Below are 24104 nucleotides of genomic sequence, written 5' to 3'. Positions count from 1 at the left end.
GGCTGATACCGGAATTGAGGGGGTTGAGCTATGAGGAGAGGCTGAATAAACTGGGCTTGTACTCGTTAGAGTTTAGAAGGATGAGGGGAGTCTCATTGAGACATACAAGATGATGAAAGGGATGGATAGGGTGGAGGTGGAGGGGATCTTCCCGCTCAGAAAGGACAGCAGGACTAGAGGGCACAGCCTCAAGATAAGGGGGGTGGGGGGTGAAGTTTAGAACGGAGTTGAGGAGGAACTTCTTCACTCAAAAGGGTGGTGAATCTCTGGAATTCTCTGCCCATTGAAGTGGTTGAGGCTTCCTCGCTAAATATACTTAAGACGCAGGTAGATAGATTTTTGGTAGGCAAGGGGATTAAGGGTTATGGGGAGAAGGCGGGAAAGTGGAACTGAGCCACTTCAGATCAGCCATGATCTTATTGAATGGCAGGGCAGGCTCGAAGGGCTAGATGGCCTACTCCTGCTCCTATTTCTTTTGTTCTTATGTCCTAGGCTCTCCAGCTCACTGTCCTCAGACTCTTGAGATAGAGGACAGGAAGGAATGGGAGGCTGTGCCGTGACCATCATGTCATAACAGTCCAGTGTAAAAGGATTTGTTTGTGATTTTTATAAATGACCTGGATGAGGAAGTGGAGGGATAGGTTGGTAAGTTTGCCGATGACACGAAGGTCAGGGGTGTTGTGGATAGTTTGGAGGGATGCCAGAAGTTGCAGCGTGACATAGACAGGGTGCAAGACTGGGCAGAGAAGTGGCAGATGGACTTCAACCTGGGTAAATGTGTAGTGATACATTTTGGCAGGTCAAATAGGATGAAGGAATATAATATTAAGGGTAAGACTCTTAGCAGTGTGGAAGATCAGAAGGCTCTTGCAGTCCGGGTTCATAGGACTCTCAAATCGGCTTCTCAGGTAATGGATGCGGTTAAGAAGGTGTATAGTGTACTGGCCTTCATCAATTGAGGAATTGAGTTTAGGAGTTGGGAAATAATGCTGCAGCTTTATAGGACCCTGGTCAGACCCCACTTGGAGTATTGTGCTCAGTTCTGGTCGCCTCATTACAGGAAGGATGTGGAAGCCATTGAAAGTGTGCAGAGGAGATTTACAAGGATGTTACCTGGATTGGGTGGCGTGCCTTATGAGGATAGGTTGAGAGGGCTTGATCTTTTCTCCTTAGAGAGACGAAGAATGAGAGGGGACCTGATAGAGGTGTATAAGATGATGAGGGGTATTGATCAGGTGGACTCTTAGAGGCTTTTCCCCAGGGCTGAAATGGCTGCCACAAGAGGACACAGGTTTAAGGTGCCGGAGAGTAGGTACAGAGGAGATGTCAGGGGTAAGTTTTTCACTGAGGGTGGTGGGTGAGTGGAATCGGCTGCTGTCGGTGGTGGTGGAGGCAAATTCGTTAGGGTCTTTCAAGAGACTTCTGGATGAGTACATGGGATTTAATAGGATTGAGGGTTATAGGTAAGCCTAGTAGATAGAGATAAGATTGGTGCAACTTGTGGGCCGAAGGGCCTGTTTGTGCTGTAGTTTTTCTATGATTCGCTCAGCCTCAAAGTGTCAGACTGCAATGACTTTACTAAGCCATCTTCTCCTTTCAGGCTGCTATTTACCTTTTGGAAGAAGAAATGCGAGCATGTCACATTCTGCTCCACAGAGCGGACTCTGGACTGTTTTGGAAACCTCCATGGTGAAGAATGAGATCTGCTGGCCCTTCATCTCCTGCAAATTTTGCATGTGCTTCTGGAGTTGGAACTTTTTTCCCATCTCTCTTGCTTTCTGAGCGCTTGAGAATGAAAAACCTCTTGATGTTCTTTTTGGTTGCCTCCTGCCAGTGTGGTAGGTACTCAGAAGGTTTCACAATTCTCCAACCTTTGTAAATAATCCCTTTAGAGTACCTCAATATCCTTACACACTTCCCTGCCAAACCTCTAGCCCTCCTGTCGGTGGCAGTTAGCCAGTAGGAAGCAGTGGTCAGAGAAGAACACCAGCTTGAAGTCAGTGCATCTTATCGTGAATGCTGAGGACACAAAAAGGAAGTCTATCTTGGAGCAGGAAAACTTGTCTACTCCTGACAAGGTATATCCACGCTGTGCTCCATCGGCAGGTTTGAAGATGTCATGCAGCTTGATATCTTTTACTGTTTATATCAGGAGTCTGGATGAAGTGTTCAGTCTGCTGCAGGAGTGTCCAGCTGCATCCTGATGCAGTTGCTAGCAGCAGTGGTAGCTTTATTAATTAACCGAATGGAGCATGCTTGTAAGTAAGTCTGCAATGAGGATGTGTCCGCCCACCATTTCCTTAACGGAAGTGGTGAAGTTGCACTCATGGGATGACTCTGGTTCCTCCTGCCTGTGTATTCTAACTTGATTGATGGCCTCTGTGGTCACCAATGTAACCATTGCCTGTAAGAACAGAGATGTGATATTGGACACTCCTTTGATTTATTGTCACATGTATTAACATACTGAAAAGTATTGTTTCTTGCGTGCTATACAGACAAAACATACCGCTCATAAAGAAGGAAATGCACTGCTGCTCTCAATTTCCCAGAGCTGGGGTATGCTGGCCTTCTCACTTTGGGGTTGGAATTGGGGTGTGCTGTTCACCTCTGTTTCCAATGCTCTGGAAAGGTGATGACGTTTGGCTGAATGCAATCTCCCTTTTCCTGTGTTTCCACTTTGTCCCCCTTTGTTCCATTCTGATGGCTGGAGGTTGGCATGTGTCCTTGGCATTGGTCAGGCTGACCATTCTGTCTGCTTGGCTATCCTTGGCTTTCGCCAGCTGTGTGTAAATAAGGCCATGTTTGGTGCAGGTCTTGTAGAGATGGCCTGCTGCATCACATAGTTTACAGCACGTCTGCATGCAGTCCTTCAGTCTTGACTGAGCACTACTATCGTGCCAATGGGGAGTATATATTTTAAACATCATTGAACTTCCACAATAATGAGCGGCCTGTTTGCTTCAATGCACAGTACAGTCCAGATTACTGCGTGGCTGTGCTCCTGTGCATTTTAGAGCAAATATTGACCTTTTCCCACTGAAACAATAGAAACCCCACAATACAGCTCATCGAGTCTGCACCGACCCCCAAACCATACGTATTTTACCCACTAATCCTCTCTAACCTATGCATCAATTTAGCATGGCCAATCAACCTAACCCGCACATCTTTGGACTGTGGGAAGAAACCGGAACACCCGGAGGAAACCCACGCAGACACGAGGAGAATGTGCAAGCTCCACACAGACAGTGACTCAAGCCGGGAATCGAACCCAGGTCCTTGTAGCTGTGAAGCAGCAGTGCTAACCACTGTGCTACTGTGCTGGTTTCAATTTCCTTTCACTCATGAATTAGCTGAACGGAAACGACACAGTAGGGCCAGTAAGACTCAGAGAAACAGCAGGCAAGGTAGGATTGCAAATCAGAGAGGGTTTGGTGGACTTAAGTGCATTTGTTTCAATGCGAGAAGTGTAACAGGTAAGGCAGATGAACTTAGAGCTTGGATTACTACTAGAAACTATGCTGTAGTTGCCATTATAGAGACTTGGTTAAGGGAAGGACAGGATTGGCAGCTTAACATTCCAGAAAATAGATGCTTCAAGCATGATAGAGGGGGATGTAAAAAGTATGGGGGAGTTGCACTACTTGTTAAGGAGAATATCATGACTGTACTCTGGGAGGACACCTCGGAGGACTCATACAGCGAAGCAATATGGGGAGAGCTCAGGAATAGGAAAGGTGTAGTCACAATGTTGGGGGTTTACTATAGGCTACCCAACTGCCAGCAGGAGATTGAGGAACAGATAGGTAGGCAGATTTTGGCAAAGTGCAAAAGTAACAGGGTTGTTGTGGTGAGAGATTTTAATTTCCCCTATATTGACTGGGACTTACTTAATGCTAGGGGAGTGGATGGGGCAGAGTTTGTAAGGAGCATCCAGGAGGACTTCCTGAAACAGCTTGTAGATAGTCCAACTAGGGAAGGAGCCATTCTGGACCTGGTATTGGGGAATGAGCCCACCAGGTTGTTAGTGTTTCAGTAAGGGAACAGTTCAGGAACAGTGACCACAGTTCAGTAAGCTTTAAGGTACTAATGGATAAAGATAAGTGTAGTCCTCAAGTTACGGTGCTAAACTGGGGGAAGGCTAATTACAACAACGTTAGGCAGGAACTGAATAATGTAGATTGGGGTCAGATTTTTGAGGGCAAATCAACATCTGGCATAAGAACATAAGAACATAAGAACATAAGAAATAGGAGCAGGAGTAGGCCATCTGGCCCTTCGAGCCTGCCCCGCCATTCAATAAGATCATGGCTGATCTGTCGTGGCTCAGTTCCACTTTCCCGCCCTCTCCCCATAACCCTTAATCCCCTCTCTTATCAAAAACCCATCAACCCGCTTCTTAAAAATATTTAGCGAGGCAGCCTCCACCACTTCAACGGGCAGAGAATTCCAGAGATTCACCACCCTTTGAGTGAAGAAGTTCCTCCTCAACTCCGTTCTGAACCGCCCCCCCTTTATCTTGAGGCTGTGCCCCCTAGTCCTACTGTCTTTTTTGAGCGGGAAGAGTCTTTCCACCTCTATCCTATCCATCCCATTCATCATCTTATACGTCTCAATGAGATCTCCCCTCATTCTTCTAAACTCTAACGAGTACAAGCCTAGTTTATTCAGCCTCTCCTCATAGCTCAACCCCCTCAACTCCGGTATCAGCCTAGTAAACCTCCTCTGCACTCCCTCCAAGGCCAAAATATCCTTGCGCAGGTGCGGCGCCCAAAACTGCACACAGTACTCCAGCTGCGGCCTCACCAATGCCCTATACAGCTGCAGCAAGACCTCCCTACTTTTATATTCAATCCCCCTCGCTATGAAGGCCAGCATCCCATTCGCCTTCCTGACCACCTGCTGCACCTGCAGGCTGGGTTTTTGCGACTCATGCACAAGGACCCCGAGGTCCCTCTGCACCGTCGCCTGCTGCAGTTTTTCGCCACGTAAGTAATAGTCCTTCCTACCATTCTTCCTACCAAAGTGGACCACCTCACACTTGCCAACATTAAATTCCATTTGCCATTTCCTGGCCCATTCGCCCAGCCTATCTAGATCCTTCTGCAGACTCTCCACACCCTCCACACAATTTGCCTTTCCCCCAATCTTGGTGTCATCAGCAAATTTCGACACCCTACACTCGGTTCCCTCCTCCAGATCATCTATATAAATGGTAAATAGCTGAGGCCCCAGCACCGACCCCTGGGGCACCCCACTAGTCACCAACCGCCAATCCGAATAGCACCCATTGACCCCCACTCTCTGCCTCCTATTTGACAACCAATCCTCTATCCACGCTAACACCCTACCCCCAACTCCATGTCCTCTGACCTTCTGCAGTAACCTCTTGTGAGGTACCTTATCAAACGCCTTCTGAAAATCCAGAAAGACCACATCCACCGGCTCTCCTCTATCCACCGCCCTAGACACATCCTCATAGAACTCCAGTAAATTTGTCAGACACGACTTCCCTTTAATGAAACCGTGTTGCGTCTGCCCTATCAAGCAATTCCCTTCAAGATGCCTCGCAATTTCCTCCTTAATGACGGATTCTAACATTTTACCTACCACAGACGTTAAACTAACCGGCCTGTAATTCCCCGCCTTTTGCCTGGCACCCTTCTTAAACAACGGCGTAACATTAGCCGTTTTCCAATCCTCCGGCACTTCCCCGGAATCCAGCGACGTCTGGAAAATAACCACCAAGGCATCCACTATCACCTCCGCCATTTCTTTCAGAACCCTCGGATGCATTCCATCCGGTCCTGGGGACTTGTCCACAATCAGCCCCTCCAGTCTGTCGCGCACCACCTCTCTAGTAACAGTAATGTCATTAAGACCCTCCAGTCCTACCACCTTTCCATCGCTAACACCCGGCAAATTATTCACGTCCTCCTCCGTGAAGACAGAAACAAAAAAGTTATTCAAGACCTTAGCCATATCCCCATCCCCTACCACTAGGTCCCCTTTCTCATCCGCTAAGGGACCAACGTTCACCCTAGCCAGCCTCTTCCTTTTTATATATTTATAAAAACTCTTGCTATCCTTTTTTATATTAAGCGCTAGCCCAGCTTCATAGCTTCTTCTACCCTCCTTTATCAACTTTTTTGTCAATCTTTGTTGACATTTAAACCTTTCCCAATCCTCTTCTCGCCCACTGCTCTTAGCTACTCTAAATTCCTCCGCTTTTAATTTAACACTTTCCTTCACCTCCTTCGTTATCCACGGCTTATTACCTCTCTTCCTACTGTCCTTTTTAACCATCGGAATAAATTTCTGCTGAGCACCAAGAAAGATCTCCTTAAAGATCCTCCACTGCTCCTCAGCAGACCTACCTTCCAACGCGCTCCCCCAGTCCACATTCGCCAATTCTTCTCTCATCCTACCATACTCCCCTCTATTCAAACAAAGGACACGTGTCCGGGAACCCACTTTCTCCTCCTCCATCTGCAACAGAAACTCCACCATACAATGATCACTCTCTCCAAGAGGATCCTTCACCTCAAGGTCCCTAATTCTACCCGCCTCATTACATAGCACCAGATCCAAGATAGCTCGCTCCCTCGTCGGCTCCAACACACACTGTTCCAGGAAACTATCCCGGCAGCATTCCAAGAACTCCTCCTCGAGCCCACCTCGTCCAACATGGGTCGACCAATCAATATGCAGATTGAAATCCCCCATAACTACTGCCGTCCCATTCCTGCACGCCGCACTTATTTGCGCGTTGACAGCCCGCCCCACCTCCAGATCATTATTCGGGGGCCTATAGACGACACCCACCAGCGTCTTCCTCCCTTTGCTGTTCCTAATCTCCACCCACAACGATTCCACTTTCTGCTCTTTGGCTCCGATATCATCCCTTGCTACCACCTTGATGCTGTCCTTAATCAGCAGAGCTACGCCACCCCCTCTTTCCTCCTGCCTATCCTTCCTAAACACTTGATAGCCCTGTACATTCATCTCCCAGTCCCTGTCACCTTGCAGCCACGTCTCTGTAATGGCCACCAGATCGTATCCATTTGTGTCGATCTGCGCCACCAGCTCATCCACTTTATTCCGAATGCTTCGTGCATTCAGATAAAGCGCTTTCATCCCAGCCTTCTTCTGGACCCTATTTGCCGTAACGCCACCACTTGGGACATCCTCAGCCTCTTCCCTTACCTGTACCCTATCCTTAACTGTAGACCTCCTAACATCACCTACCCTCGCACCCTCCCCCCCCCTAATTAGTTTAAAGCCCTGTCTACAGTCCTCTTTACTCGATTCGCCAGCACTCTGGTCCCAGCACGATTCAGACCAACCCCATCCCGCCCGAACAAGTCCCACCTACCCCAATACTGGTGCCAATGCCCCATAAATTCGATCCCATTCCTCCCACACCAATCTCTGAGCCACCCATTCACTTCCTTTATCCTGTCAACCCTACGCCCGTCTGCACTCGGTTCAGGCAGTAGCCCAGAGAAGACCACCTTGTCGGTTCTACTTTTTAATTCCATTCCCAGCTTCTCATACTCCCTCCCCAGATCCTCAGTCCGCACTTTGCCTATGTCGCTGGCACCCACATGTACCACCACAACCGGGTTCTCACCCTCCCACTCCAGATTCCTCTGCAGCCCAGCTGCGACATCCTGTACCCGAGCACCAGGCAGACAACACACCCTTCTGTGCACTTTGTCATTGTGACAAAGGACAGTGTCAATACCCTTCACCCCACTATCTCCAATCACTACTACGTTCCTTTTCCCCTTCTCTTTGCCTATGTCCTGCTGCATCACTGTACCGTGTGCAGTTTGCTCACCAACCTCACCTGCCTCGTCCTCTTCCAGACTGGAAGCAAGAACCTCAAACCTGTTATGCAGATTAAGAGGCTGAGGCCTCCGCTCCTCACCCCCCTTCCTCCTCCCAGCAGCCCCCTTTTGTTCCTGACCCTTAGATTTAGCCAGTCTAGGGGGGGTGGATGTCACTTGCACCCCACTGACAATGACACCCTCTCTCCCCCTGATGAGCCTCAGTGTCTGTAGCTCAGAGGCCAGCTCATCCACCTTGAGCTGGAGCTCCTCCAGCAACCTGCACTTACTGCAGACATGGCCACTGGGAAGGACCCTGGGGTCCACCAGTTCCCACATCATACAGGAACCGCACATCACATGCCCCTCCATTATTCAATATAGTTTGTTGTGGGAAAAAAAATTTTTTCCTTGTTTTTTGCTGTAGTAGTTTTGAAAAAAAAATTTTTTTTTTTTCCTTGTTCTTTCCACCTGGCCTTTTTACCTTCAAGCCCTTTTTGATATTAAGCCCTAATAGCTCACTCTGCTTCCCTCTCACTCCGCTGCCCGCTATCTACACCAGGCCTCCTTTTAAACTTGGCGCTGATTTAAAGCTGATGGGCCACAACTGCCTGATAATCACTCCCTCACAATTCTTAAAGCAGTAAATACAATAAGTAAATGCTTTAAACAGTTCTACAAAGAACAAAGTGCTTTAAACTTATTTTAAACTGGTTTTTAACAGGTAAAGTCTTAGCTTTCTCTCTGATGCTCCTTCCTCGTCTGCTCCAGCATGTGGGAGGATTGAGTGTAAGTTGATAGGGATTCAGGACCGGCACATTCCTGTAAGGATGAAGGATAAGTTTGGCAAGTTTTGGGAACCTTGGATAACAAGAGATATTGTGAGCCTAGTCAAAGAGAAAAAGGAAGCATTTGTCAAAGCTAGGAGGCTGGAAACACACAAAGCAAGTGTGGAATACAAGTGTAGAAAGAAATTTAAGCAAGGAGTAAGAAGAGCTAAAAGGGGTCATGAAAAAGCATTGGCCAGCAGGATTAAGGAAAGTCCCAAGGCTTCTTACACATATGTAAAGAACAAGAGGGTAGCCAGTGAGAGGGTTGGCCCACTCAAGGACAAGGGAGGGAATCTATGCTTGGAGCCAGAGGAAATGGGCGAAGTATTAAATGAGTACTTTGCGTCAGTATTCACCAAAGAGAAGGATTTTGTGGATGATGAGTCTGGGAAAGGATGTGTAGATAGTTTGAGTCATGTTGAGATGGGGTTCCTGAGAAACATCAAGGTAGACAAGTCTCCAGGGCCTGATGGGATATACTCCAGAATACTGAGAAAAGCAAGAAAGGAAATTGCTGGGGTCTTGAGAGAAATCCTTGTATCCTCACTGGCTACAGGGGAGGTCCCAAAGGATTGGAGAATAGCCAATGTTCTTCCTTTGTTTAAGAAGGGTGGCAAGAATAATCCAGGTAATTACAAGCTGGTGAGCCTTACATCAGTGGTAGGGAAATTATTGGAGAGGATTCTTCAAGACAGCGTTTATTCCCATTTGGAAATAAGTGAATGTATTAGTGAGAGGCAGAAGGGGAGATTGTGTCTCACGAACTTGATCGAGTTTTTTGAGAAAGTGACGAAGATGATTGATGAGGGTAGGGCAGTGGATGTTGTCTACATGGACTTCAGTAAGGCCTTTGACAAGGTCCCTCATGGCAGACTGGTACAGAAGTTGAAGTCTCACTTGATCAGAGGTGAACTGGTAAGGTGGATACAAAACTGGCTCAGTCAAAGAAGACAGAGGGTAGTAGGGTAGCAGTGGAAGGGTGCATTTCTGAATGGAGGGCTGTGACAAGTGGTGTTTGTCAGGGATCAAAGAACAAGAACAAAGAACAACACAGCACGGGAAACAGGCCCTTCAGCCCAACGAGCCTGCACCACCATTTTAACATTATGCTTATGGCATTCCACATTGAGGGAAGACTAATTTAGGGACAATTTGTTATGTCAATCAGCCCAACAGCACATCTTTGGGGTGTGGGAGGAAACCGGAGCACCCGGAGAAAACCCACGCAAGCACAAGGAGAATGCGCAAACTCCTGCAGACACTGGCCCAAATCCATGTATCTGCACAGCAAACAGTGATAGTCACTGAGCTGTCGTGTTGCCCAGCATCTGGTCCAGTTTAAGCGTACACTAATGACATGAAGTACTAGGCTACTCTCGAAACATCCAAGAGCAGCCCTCGTACGACCCATCCCGTGTATGCCCCTTGTTGGACAAAGTGCTGGGACCTTTGCTGTTTGAAATATATGTAAACGATTTGAAGGCAAATGTAACTGGATTGAGGCATAGCCTCAAGGTAAGGGGGGGCAGTTTAGAACGGAGTTGAGGAGGAACTTTTTCACTCAAAGGGTGGTGAATCTCTGGAATTCTTTGCCCGTTGAAGTGGTGGAGGCTACCTCGCTAAATATATTTAAGACACGGGTAGACAGGTTTTTGACAGACAAGGTAATTAAGGGTTATGAGGAGAAAGCGGGAAAGTGGAACTGAGCCACTTCAGATCAGCCGTGATCTTATTGAATGGCGGGGCAGGCTCGAAGGGCAAGATGGCCTACTTCTGCTCCTATTTCTTATGTTCTTATGATTAGTAAGTTTGTGGACAATACAAAGGTTGGTGGATTTGTGGATAGCGATGAGGACCATCAGAGAATACAGCAGAATATAGATCAATTGGAGACTTGGGCAGATGGAGTTTAATCTGGACAAATGTGAGGTAATGCATTTTGGAAAGTCTAATGCAGATAGGAAATATACAGTAAATGGCAGAACCCTTAGGAGTATTGATAGGCAAAGGGATCTGAGTGTACAGGTACACAGGTTACTGAAAGTGACAATGCAGGTGGAGAAGGTAGTCAAGAAGGTATACGGCATGCTTGCCTTCATTGACTGGGGCACTGAGTTTAAAAATTGGCAAGTCAGGTTGATTCTTTATAGAACCTTAGTTAGGTTGCACTTGGAATTAGTGTTCAATTCTGACTGCCACACTACCAGAAGGATGTGGAGGCTTTGAAGAGGGTACAGAAAAGATTTACCAGGATATTGCCTGGTATGGAGGGCATTAGTTATGAGGAGATATTGGAGAAACTTGGTTTGTTTTCACTGGAGCGACAGAGGTTGAGGGGAGACCTAATACAAGTCTACAAGATTATGACAGGCATGGACAGAGTGGATAGTCAGAAGTTTTTTCCCAGGGTGGAAGAGTCAATTACTAACAGGCACAAGTTTAAGGTGCAAGGGGCAAATTTTAAAAGAGATGTACGAGGCAGATCTTTTCACACAGAGAGTAGTGGGTGCCTGGAACTCATTGCCAGGGGAGGTAGTGGAAGTGGATATGGTAGTGACTTTTAAGGGGCGTCTTGACAAGTACATGAATGAGATGTGAATAGCGTAGGGAGTTTTAGTTAAGACGGGCAGCATGGTCAGTGCAGGCTTGGAGGGTTAAAGGGCCTCTTCCTGTGCTGTAATTTTCTTTGTTCATCCCATTCTTCCAATCCCCCATACCTGTCCAATTCCTGTTCCTCCCTCATATATGCCATAACAGTAATTTCTCCCTCCCCTTCTGAAATAGTGACTTGTGCTCTGGTGTATTTTGGCGAAGGCTGCAGTACTTTTTCCAAAGCCCCTCCATCCTTTGATGAATGAGACTGCAGAGACTATTAGTAGATTTGTTGGTTATGCTAGTCCTCATCAATTTTCCAAAGCACTACTGTTGTTGCTTGTACAGCTTTTTTTAAAATTTGAGATTGGGGTATCAAGGAGAACAATAGCATCCCCAACACCATGACAGCAAAGATTAATTAACTTAATCTCAAACTAGGGTCTTCCTATTTTGTACTGCTCATTTACTTAATGAGCCATCTGGCAGAACTGACACCAATGTGCAATGGGAATATTAGAAATATTAAAATAACTTAAACGATTCACAAGTAGGAGTGAGTTTTAGCAGTCAACTTCTTCAACAATGTAATTTTTTTTTGAGAGATCATGAGTGTGCTTTATTGTTCTAAGATCCAAATCTTCCCTTTCCCTTCCCCTCATCATGAAATGCATAGCAACAGAAAATCTCCTTAATTTAAACTATGAGATACTTTAATTCCATTTACAACAGAAAATAAATTTCACTGTATATACAGGATGAGTTCACAGGAGAACAGAAACCTGGTGGGGGGGGAAGGGGTAATGAAGAGACCAGGAATAAAGCTGCTAATAAGACCAACAGGATAGATCTTTCATCGGATTTAAAAATTCCATTGAGATCAATTAAACTCAGAAGGCTGCAATAAGCAGAATTATTCATTAATGCATTGCATGACAAGTAAGAATCTTAGGCTTGTAGTCTTTTTGCTATAAATCAAAAGGTTGATCTTGGATGAAGAAGGTCCTTTGGTAATTTTACAAAATAAGTGACCGATCGGAGGAAATATCTTTATAGCTAACAAAAACCTTTGCAATTTTTAACACCTCTATTAAATCTCTTCACCTCCTCAGTCCCAGCAATATTTCAAGTCTCTTCTCATAACTGCAGTTTCATATTCTGCCCTCACTCCAGTGATTCAAAATACATTTTGACTTTAATGCCCTTTGTATATTTATGTTCCAAGTAATTTAAACTACTGCTCTTAATTTGATTCCTTTCCATCAATCTTACCTCAACATCTCAATAAGATACTTTCTGTTCAAATTCAAAAGTTTGTCCAGTCTTCATGCGAGACTGACCTGTGCAGATTGAGTCTAATGATGTCATTGTGACCAGTTTGCAATACGAATCTGAGGCTTGAGCAAATGTGAGATTAAGTACAGTGGTGAATTCTCGGTTGGCTAGATTTGCCAGGAATTAGAAGTGGACCGGAACTTATCCAGCGAGGAGTTTCAAAATCTAACTTTAGGTTTCTTGGCAGGTCATGTGGACGAACAACCTTTCTCTTCTGTCTCAAGGGGGCCTTGGACATCTATTGCCCTACCCATTTTTGCTAATCATCTTCACAATGCTCCCACCTCAACTTACTGCCGGGGCGCATTCCTATGATTCTCCCGCGACACTTTACTACCAAATTCCTGCTCCCATTGCCAACCGAGTAGCTGATCTGGGTGGAATTCTGGAAAAATTTTTGGAAATTATCAGCGTGTCTTCCCACTTCCTTCAAGCCCTTCTATTTTTAACCACAACAAAAGAATCTGAAGAGAGGAAGTCAATTAGCCTCAGTGATTAAGTAAAAATTTATGGTGAAAAATCATGAAGGGACTTGTGTATAATGTAAATTTTCACCTTGGTTGATTCAACTAATTAAAAGAAATAAGGTACTTACACTGTGAACTCCTAAAGCCTTCCAGATTGTAAGGCTAAGTAAACCAACTCCACACCAGGCGTAGAGAGAACCCCAGCCTAGGGCCCTCAGCGCTAGTGATGCCCCACTTTCAGGAACAGTAATGGTTGCAGTCATTCCCTAGAAAAGAAGGGAAGAAGATAAAAGTAAAAACTTACAATTATATAGTGCTCTTTACAAACTCAGGGCCTCCCAAAGCTCCTTACTGACATTTAAGTACATGTAGTCACTGTTCCAAAGGAAGAATTGTAACCCACACCTGGTAGCAGCCAGGATATTTTCACACTGCAGTAATACAATATCACTAACTGCTTCATGGCTGAAACCACCTTTATTGGTGGCTAACCTTAAATCTGGCGGATGACATCTGAGGAACCCCATCAATAAACACCAAGCACGCCACAACACCAAACAGTATCCCAAGTGAAAAACAACAACCTGAATATGCTGCCTTTAATATATAAAAATGCCCGCACTGCCTAAAAATGTGGAGGAGGCAAATTTAATCAGAGCTTTCAAAGGGTATCAGATAATTATCTGAATAGAAAAGAATTTACAGGGCTTTTTTAAAATAACAAATTAATTTATGCGTTTTCAAAGAGAGATAAGGAACTGCACAATACAGTGATGCAGCTCCCCCCAGTAAACAAGCGACCAAACAGAAACGGTGCAAGACAGAAAAATAGCATTTTAAACTGACAGTTGACAGTAATTAACCCTTTAAAGTGATTTTTTTACTCCATTCTTAAGTTATAAAGCCAATGTTTGGAATGGGCTGGGCAAAGCCAAATTCATTCCTTGCTTGCTCAAAAAACCAAATACAAATTGAATCCAGTTCATGGTCCCCACAAGGGAGACGGACAAGATCCAAGCTGATAACCCATTTTTGCAACCCATTTTTGGCATGTTCCAACGTCAAAATAAAGAAAATACATTAAGTCTTTGAATTAGGGTGAAGGAGTGGTCAGCTTGGGATCATTAAGTTAATAGAATCCACCAGCAAGCTATTAATGAAGTGAATATAATGATATTTGCTTTCATCTTAGTGAGACTGGCCAGTTCTGATTGGATTGCAAATATGGCCACCAAAGGACCAGGTTGTAAGTCAAAGTCTAGAACTTTGGGGAGAGTGTCAAAGGAGGATGACCAAAAACCAGCCAGTTTTGAACATGACCAGAACATGTGGGTATGTTCTGCAGGAGCAAGTGAACACCTGTCACATTTGTTGCTTGTGTTGAAAAAAAATTGCTAATTCTGGCCTTAGTGAAGTGAATTCTGTGCAAAACTTCAAATTGAATTAAACTTAATCAAGCACAAGAGGATATGGATTTGATCCCAAAGACGAGGTTCTTCTATACAATCCCCCCTCCAGTCATCCACAAAAATCAAGCCCGAGTTATTTCCCAGTCATTTCTTATCTTGGATCGGAGAGGGTCCCGATTGCATGAGATTGTACAATCTTGAAATAAAACCTTGGCAAGTCAAGAAGGCTGAAGGAATATTGGCCTTTATATCTAGAGGACTGGAGAATAAGAACATAAAAGCTATTCTGCAGCTTTACAAAACCCTCGTTAGATCCCACTTGGAGTATAATGAGCAGATCTGGGCACCACAGCTTAGGAAGAATTGGAAGGAGTACAATGTAGGTCTACAGGTGTTTGAGATAGTGATGGGGAGACACTTTAGTGATAGCGATCACAACATGGTACAACTTAAGCTTGTTATGGACAAAGGAATGGACGAGCTGCAAAAAAAGTAGTTTTGGACTGGGAGAGAGCGGATTTTAGGAAAATAAGGCAGGATCTGGCCAAGGTAGACTGGCATTCCATCACCAAATTCCTGCTCCCATTGTCAACCAAGTAGCAGATCTGGGTGGAATCCTGGGAAAATTTTTGGAAATTATCAGCGTGTCCTCCCGCTTCCTTCAAGCCCTTCTATTTTTAACCACAACAAAAGACTACTAATGAGAAAATCTATAGAAGAACAGTAGGGGGCATTCCAAAAGGAAACAGGAGGGTGTAAGCCCAGCATGTTCCCTCTAGGGTGACAGGTAGGAATAACAAAATCCAGACAAACATGGATGACCAGATACGTTCAGGAAACAATGAGGAGGAAAGGAGAGGCTTTTAAAAAGTACAAGGGAAACAAATCAGTGGAGGCATTAGTGAGGTATAGAAAGTGTAAGGTGGAGCTTAAGAAAACAATTAGCAATGCAAAGAGAAAAAGTATGGCAAATCCAAAGATATCCTATAAATATATCAATGGTAAGAGGATAACCAGCTAAAGAGCAGGGCCCATTTGGGACCAAGGGGACAACCTGTGGGTGGAGCCAGAGAACATTGGCAGAACATTGAATGATTACTTCATATCCGTCTTCACCCAAGAAAATGAGGACAATGGTATGGAATTCAGGCACAGAGACTGTGAGGTTCTTGAGCAAATTAACGTAGGGAAGGGCAAGGTATTGGAGGTGTTGGCAGTCTTAAAAGTGGATAAATCTCCAGGTCCAAATGTGCTCTACGCTGCTGTGGGAGGCAAGGGAGGAAATTGCAGGGGTTCTGACCCAAATTTTCAATTTCTCTCTAGCCATAGGGGACGTGTCAGACGACTGGAGAATAGCTAATGTGGTTCCGCTATTTAAGAAAAGTTGTAAAGCTGAACCAGGGAACTATAGACCAGTGAGTCTAACGTCAGTAGTAAAAAAAACTGTTACAGAAATTTTTGAAGGAAAGCATCTATCCCCACTTGGAGAGGCAAAGCTTGATCAGGGATAGTTAGCATGGCTTCGTCAGAGGGAGATCATGCCTAACAAATTTGATTGAATTTTTTTGAGGAGGTGACCAGGTGTGTAGACGAGGATAGTGCAGTCAATGTAGTTTACCTGGATTTCAGCAAAGCTTTTGACAAGGTCCTACATGGAAGACTTGTAAAGAATGTAAATTCACATGGGATACAGGTAATTTGTTAAAATGGATTCATAATTGGTTTAGTTATAGGAGACAAAGGATGATAATAGAAGGCTGCTTTAATGACTGGAAGTGTTCAGTGGCATACCACAGGGATCTGTGCTGGGCTCCCTATTATTTGTCAGCTTAGTCCATCTACAACAAAGTAAACTTAAGGCATCTTTTTGAAAATTAAAACACAAACAAGATAAATGTTGAATTTCCACAAGTATAATAACATGGGTCTCGAAAATTCTATTTGTGCAGAAAAATAGAAACTATGAAACTTAAATTGTCCATCTCCCATCTTATTAATTTAATTTTATTTCATTTTGGGTGTGAAGTTGCACAGAGTTAGAATGTTATGGTTTAATGATCAGCAGGTAGTAACTGAAGGATCAAGTCACTTGATTCAAATGCTATGTCTTCTTGCCATGAATTGTAGGAGTGTAGGCATACCTAAAACTTATTGACCAATTAACGAAAAAGAAATATACAAAAATTGATTGAGCTTAGCTTAGTGAAATCAACATCCTAAAATTCATTAAATCAGGAACATGAGTCATAATATCAGCCCAGCATATTTGGTTTGTTTTGTCAGTTACTGATCCTGCAGCAACTATATGCTACCATCTGTAAAACCTAACTTGTTGACTACATTAGCTTACCTTACCTTATTAAACCATCCAGGATTTTTCTTTTTTGCCATCGCAAGAGTTGTGCCAAAACCTGCTAGCATTCCAGCTGTAGCTACAGAACCAAGGAACAGACCACCTACCAAAATACCATAAAATATTTAAGATAATTTTCCCATGCTGTGCATTTTGGAGAATAGATAGATAGAAATTAGAAAGGATGATTTTGAGTGTCTGAACTGTACAGCCCACAAGGGTTGCAATGAAATGAATTCTGAATACTGTGATACTGGTACTCTGTATGCTAAATTTCACAGAAACTTTTAAACTATTCAGTGCATTATAAATGACTCAAGCTGATAAATGCACTACCTGAATGCTACTAAAGCTAGTGAGGCAAGGAAAGTACGAAGTTAAATTGGGGCAGCAATGGAAACATTACAATTAGATTGAAAAAAAAATACAAAGGAGGGGTAAAAATCACAAGTTACGTAAAGCTATGGTTTAAAAAAAGCCTAGAGTACTGTGAACATTTCTTGGCACCATACATTAGAAAGAATATCAGCGTTGGTACATTCAACAGGCCAATGTGACACTCTAGTGGGTGAATTAAATCGATAGAAATTGTTTCTCCACCTCAGTATCTTCAAATCGATGTTTTCCATTTGTGTGTGCAAGTTTGCTTCTCATTTTCAGTCTACACTGCTAGCTAGCAAATAGAGAGCTAAATGTGCACGTCTCTCCCCATCAGTACATTACCTCCCTATCAACTGTGCTTATTCAGGCTGACACAAGAAAACTGGGTCTTTCACTGTTCCATGCAAAGCTTCACAGAAACTTGGGAGGGGGTTTGCCCCAGACATGATCCAACTCTTATGGCATAGTAAAATGAGCTCAATAGGCTGTCTCTGTCTGTGAGAGGGGTCTATTATATCCCACTGGTCAGCCACCACCCACCTGAAAACAGACAGCCCCAGACTAAGGTGCTGTTCTGCTAAGGTCCATCTGTTTCAATAAGTTCTTGGAGTTTAAAGTCACTGCTCAACAATTGTACAGATTTCATCATACCAGGCAAACAAATTAAAAGAAAGATGATGCCAAATCTTTGACCGACAAGCTGGAACTTCAGGTCAACGTACGTGGGATTGACAGAGGACATGAAGCTGGTCGATAAAATGTGCAAAGCAGCTATGATTAACATGGAACTTCAAAGACTTGACATTAACATAGCATCCTTCAAGACAGCAGGTTCACAGAGCAGATTGCAAAGAAAAACATTACATTTTAGCCCAGTTAACTTTGTGCATCTTTTCTCCATTATAGAGGCAAAAGACCAGTTCTAGGAGGGATTTCAATGCAAGGGTGAGCATTGCCTCATATATCATGACCTAGGGAAGATAAGAGGACACAGACCAACTTGAATTCTGTGGAACAATCATCTTCTTTCAGAATACACCATACCATTAGGTGTCCTGGAGACATTCACGATCAGGGCATTAGCACCAGGTGGAGCTGATCATTACCAGATGTAACTCTCTGATCAACATTCTCAACACACAGTTACCACAGTGCAGACTGTGATACAGATCATTCCTTGGAATAAACCAAGGTTAGGATGCCTTGAAAGTTCTTCATTCAAAACAGAACTCATATCATATCAACATCTGCCATTTTGCATACCTAGATAAAAATCAACAGTTCCTCAACACAATTGAACAGGCACTTCCCAGCATAGTGTCGTCTGTATTCTATCTACAATACTGCACTCTCAATACAGGGGAAGAAAGATCAGAAAACTATTGATTGGTTTAGGATTATCACTGTGATGGAACCAGTCATTCAAGCCAAGTGGTCCATTCACATTAATTACAAATGAGATCCAAGAAGACTCATTGCATCAATCGACATGCAAAATAAAGTTCAACAGACAGCTAGGCAGTGTGACAATGACTAAAACTTTGCCAGAAAATCCAGATGTCCTTTTATACAGACAATGTTAGGGTCATGACAGGAGGGGATCAAAAAGACAACAAGTCTAAGAAAACTGGTCCATTGAAAAGAAAGGCAAGGGAACTCACTACCAACTGCAACAAACAGTTACAGACGGGTGGAACACTATCTTATACTGCACTCGAGCAAGAACACCTACCCCGAACAAGCTCTAGACATTATAGAACAGCTGCCTGTCATGGCTGAATAGTGAAATCACAGAACTTAGCAAAACAACTGATATTTGTCATAGGGAAAGCCCAGGTGCTGATGATATCTTGGCTGATCTCATCGAGCCCAAAAAAAAGCGCTCAACAAAAAGTATTTGCATGAACTTCTCTGGCTCTGCTGGAGAAAGGAATCAGGACACAAGGATATAGAGTCATGGAGGTTTACAGCATGGAACTAGGCCCTTCAGCCCAACTTGTCCATGCCGTCCTTTTTTTTTGAAACCCCTAAACTAATCCCAATTGCCCGCATTTGGCCCATTTCCCTCCATACCCATCATACCCATGTAACTATCTAAATGCTTTTTAAAAGATAAAACTGTACCCGTCTCTACTACTAACTCTGGCAGCTTGTTCCAGACACCCACCACCTTCTGTGTGAAAAAATTACCCCTCTGGACACTTTTGTATCTCTCCTGTCTCACCTTAAACCTATGCCCTCCAGTTTTAGATTCCCCCTACCTTTGGGAAAAGATAGAAGATAGAACACTACAGCACAAACAGGCCCTTCGGCCCACAAGTTGCGCCGATCATATCCATACCTACCAGGCCTATCTATAACTCTCAATCCCATTAAATCCCATGTACTCATCCAGAAGTCTCTTAAAAGACCCCAGTGAGTTCGCCTCTACCACCACTGACAGCTGCCGATTCCACTCACTCATGTTGACTATCTACCTTTTCTATGTCCCTCATTATTTTATAGACCTCTATAAGGTTACCCCTCAGCCTCCTGTGCTCCAGAAAAAAATGTCCCAGTCTATTCAGCCTCTCCTTATAACTCAATCCATCAAGTCCCAGTAGCATTTACATGCTTGATGAAAGATTGTGACAAGAACAAGGGAAACCACAGTGACAAAACAAATATAGATATACCTCCCTGCTGAACAGCCTGCAAAAGTCATTACCTGTGTCTCTCCAGTCAGACTACAGATCATGGCTGATTGCACCCAACATCAGCATACACTCATTTCTAAGCCAATGACATCTATGCTGTATCGACCATGATCATCAAATAAATGACAGCCTATACTAAAAGAGTTTCTGCAGTCACTAGATCACTGGGGTCCATGCTTCCATTACAAGGACAACTGCATGTAAAGTATGAAAGTCAGGGACATTGACAGTGAGAACTGGGAAATATATGTTGACTGCTGTAATCTATGGAGGTTGCCCTTTGGAAGGGCGTTGCAAGCAGAAACAGAAAGCTGAGAAGAGATCACAGAGAAAACACAGAGGCCAGCAAATCATGAACCTTTTCAGTCATTGTCTTCCTTGCAGCACGTGTGACAGAGACTGCCATGTCAGACTGAAAATCCTGAACCATACTATATGATGCTTAACAGAGTTAACAACTCTGTGCAAACCATTGACTTAAAAGATAGAAGGCCGCCATCCCATTTTAATAACCATATAGCATGCAGAACTAGAGTGGTTATCTCGAAAGCGGTACAATAACAGTTTTTGCTTTTTCCAGCGTTCCAGTGTCCACTCTTGCCTCTCTCTTACTTTTTATATATCTAAAAAACACTTTTACAATCTTCTTTTATATTACTGGCTAGCTTACCCTCGTATTTTATTTTCTCCCCCTTTTTTTTAGTTGTCCTCTGTTGGTTTTTAAAGGTTTCCCAATTCCCTGGCTTCCCATTGTTGTTCACCACATTGTCTGATTTTTTTGCTGTCCCTGACTTCTTGTCAGCCATGGTTGCCTTGTCCTCCCCTTAGTATGCTTCTTCTTCCTAGGATGAAATTCTGCTGTGCCTCCTGAATTGCTCCTAGAAACTCCTGCTTTTGCTGCTCCGCTGTCTTTCCTTTTAGGATCCTCTTCCAATCAACTCTGGCCAGCTCCTCCTTCATGCCTCTGTAGTTATCTTTACTCATGATGTGGAGATGCTGGCGTTGGATTGGGGCAAGCACAGTAAGAAGTCGCCGGCATCTCCACTTCATGGCTCCCATCGACAACTTTAACCTGGTTTTGAGAGACTTCTTACTGTTGTTTTTAGTCAATAGTTTTTACTGCTATATCTAATCCAGCTTCTCCCTTACAAACTGAAGGGTGAATTCTATCACATTATACTCACTGCCTCCTTAGGAAGCTTCAGGTGAAGGAACCCTTATTAAGTCTGCCTCATTAAACAAATCCAGAACTGCTGTTCCCTAGTGGGCTTTACCACAAGCTGCTCCAAAAAGTCATCACATACATTCTATGAATTCCTTTTCTTCGGGTTCACTACCCGATTTTCCCAGTCCACTTGCATATTGAAGTCCCCCACGATCACTGCAACATTGCCTTTCTTACATGTTTTTTCTATCTCCTGGTATATTTTTGCCCCACATCCTGATTGCTGCTTAGAAGCCTGTATCAGGGTCATTTTACTGTCACAGTTTCTCAACTCCATCCACACAGAATCCACATCTTCTGACCGTATATCGATTTAATTTAATTCCTTACTAACAAAGCAATCTGTCTTTTCGATAGGATGTGTATCCTTGGATATTTAGCTCTCAATCCTGATTCCTTTGTAGCCATGTCTCTGTGCTGCCCACAAAGTCTCCTATAGGCATTGAAATAGTAAAAAGGGTGGTAAAGGAGGTTAATTAGTGACCAAAGGGGATTTATGCATGGAAACAGATGACATATCTGAAGTATTAAATGATTACAGTGCACCTGTCTTTACCAAGAAGCTGCTGCACAGGTCATGGTGAAAGAAAAGATAGCTCAGACATCTGAAGGTTTTACAATTGATAAGGAGAAACTATTGGACGAGCTGTCTATAATAAAAGTTGAAAAGACACCAGGGCCAGGTGAGATGCATCAAAGGATACTAAGAAATGAAGAGTGAAAATTGCAGATGCACTGGCCATAATTTTCCAGTTTTCCTTAGATTCAAGGCTGGTGCCAGAGGAACAAGGAATTATAAAAAATTACACCCATTTTTGGAAATGGATTCAAAGATAAACACAGCAGTTGATGGTGGGGAAGCTTCGCGAACAATAATTCAGGGTAAAATTAAGAGTCAATTCGCAAATGTGGGTTAATTAAGAAAAACCAGCACAGATTTGCTGAGGATAAACAGTGCTCAAATAACTTGCTGGAGTATTTTGTGATGAGGTAATATAGAGAATTGAAAGGGCAATTGTGCTGATATGGACTTCCAGAAGGTATATGATATAGTGTGGCACAACAAACTTGAGAGCAAAGCCCTTAAGAAACAAAAAGGACAAGTAGCAACATGCACATAAAAATGGCTTAGTGACCAGAAACACCAAGTCGCAATTAAGGGATGTTTTTCCAGAATTGAGGAAGATGGAGTTCCTCAAGGGTCACTGATACCTTTCCAGAGGTGTGCTAATAACTTTGAGCTTGGTATGCAGGGCATACTTTCAAAATTTTCAGGTGATGCAAAATTTGGAAGCATTGTGAACTGTGAAGAGGATAATGTAGAACTTCAAAAAGTACATAGACAAGTTGGTGGAATGGTTGGACAAGCAACAGATGAAATTTAATGAAGAGAAAAGTGTGAAGCAATTCATTTTGGTAGAAAGGAAAAGGAGGGGCAATAGTAAACAAAAAATACAATTCTGAAGCAGGTGCAGGACCAAATAGATGTGGTGTATATGTGTATAAATCACTGAAGATGGCAGGACAGGTTAATGACACAGTTCTTAAAGCATAATGTATCCTAGACTTTATTAGGAGCATAGAGTGCAAAAGCAAAGAAGTGATGTTAAAAGTTGCAAATGCTGGTGTGACATCAAATGGAGTATTCTGTCCAGTTCTAGACTTGAAGCATTTGAAAGTATGCATAAAAGATTTGTAAGAATGGTCCTAGGGATGAGGAACTTCAGTTAAGTACATAAGAACTAGGAGCAGAAATAAGCCATCTGGCTCCTCGAGCCTGTTCTGCCATTCAATAAGACCATGGCTGATCTTTTTGTGGACTCAGTTCCCACTCACCATAACCCTTAATTCCTCTACTGTTCAAAAATTTATCTATCCTTGCTGTAAAAACATTCAATGAGGTAGCCCTCAACTGCTTCACTGGCCAGGGAACTCCACAGATTCACAACCCTTTGAGTGAATAAGTTCGTCCCCAACTCAGTCCTAAATCTGCTTCCCCTTATTTTGAGGTTATGCCCCCTAATTCTAATTTCACCCGCCAGTGGAAATAACTACCCTGCTTCTATCTTATCTATTCCCTTCATAATCTTATATGGTTCTATGAGATCTCCCCTCATTCTCCTGAATTCCAAAGCGTTTTATAACCAATAGTCTACTCAGTCTCTCCTCATAAGCCAATGCTCTCAACTCCGGAATCAACCTAGTGAATCTCCTCTGCACCCCCTCCAGTGCCAATATATTCTTTCTCAAGTAAGGAATCAAAACTGTACACAGTACTCCAGGTGTGGCCTCACCAGCACCTTATACAGCTGCAACATAATCTCGCTGTTTTTAAACTCCATCCCTCTAGCAATGAAGGACAAAATTCTATTTGCTTTCTTAATTACCTGCTGCACCTGCAAGCCAACTTCTTCAGATTTCTGCACAAGGACACCCAGGTCCCTCTGCAAAGCAGCATGCTGCAATTTTTTACTATTTAAATAATAGTCCATTTTGCTGTTATTCCTACCAAAATGGATTACCTCACATTTACTAACATTGTACCCCATCTGCCAGACCCTTGTCCACTCACTTAGACTATCTATATCCCTTTGCAGACTTTCAGCGTCCTCCGCACACTTTGCTCTTCCACAAATTTTAGTGTCATCTGCAAATTTGGACACACTACACTTGGTCCCCAACTCCAAATCATCTATGTAAATCATAAACAATTGCGGTCCCAACACTGATCCCTGAGACACACTACGAGTCACTGATCACCAACCAGGAAAACACCCATTTACCCCCACTCTTTGCTTTCTGTTAACCAATCCTCTATCCATGCTAATATACTGTCCTTAACACTATGCACCTTTATCTTATGTAGCAGTCTTTGGTGCGGCACCTTGTAAATGCCTTCTGGAAATCCAAATACACCACCTCCACAAGTTCCCCACTGTCCACTGCACATGTAATGTTCTCAAAGAATTCCACCAAATTAG

At 43.5% G+C, this 24104-nt stretch overlaps 1 protein-coding gene across 1 annotated transcript in view; it reads right to left on the bottom strand.

Annotated features, from left to right (window-relative positions):
• The window catches only part of tmem242 (transmembrane protein 242), a 38235-nt gene that overhangs the window by 8572 nt on the left and 5559 nt on the right, over positions 1–24104 (bottom strand). Inside the window, exons 2-3 of the mRNA XM_080200328.1 lie at positions 16824–16924; positions 13188–13325 (exon numbers count right to left, since the gene is read on the bottom strand). Of these exons, the coding sequence (XP_080056454.1) occupies positions 13188–13325; positions 16824–16924 (239 nt within the window). The remainder of the gene's footprint in view (positions 1–13187; positions 13326–16823; positions 16925–24104) is intronic.

This window comes from Carcharhinus amblyrhynchos, chromosome 12 (genome assembly GCF_965287045.1).
Source record: "Carcharhinus amblyrhynchos chromosome 12, sCarAmb.v2.hapA, whole genome shotgun sequence".
In the NCBI taxonomy this organism is placed as follows: Eukaryota; Metazoa; Chordata; class Chondrichthyes; order Carcharhiniformes; family Carcharhinidae; genus Carcharhinus; species Carcharhinus amblyrhynchos.
The sequence above is the reverse complement of the archived record's forward strand: the minus strand, read 5'-3'. Positions and strand labels throughout refer to the sequence as shown.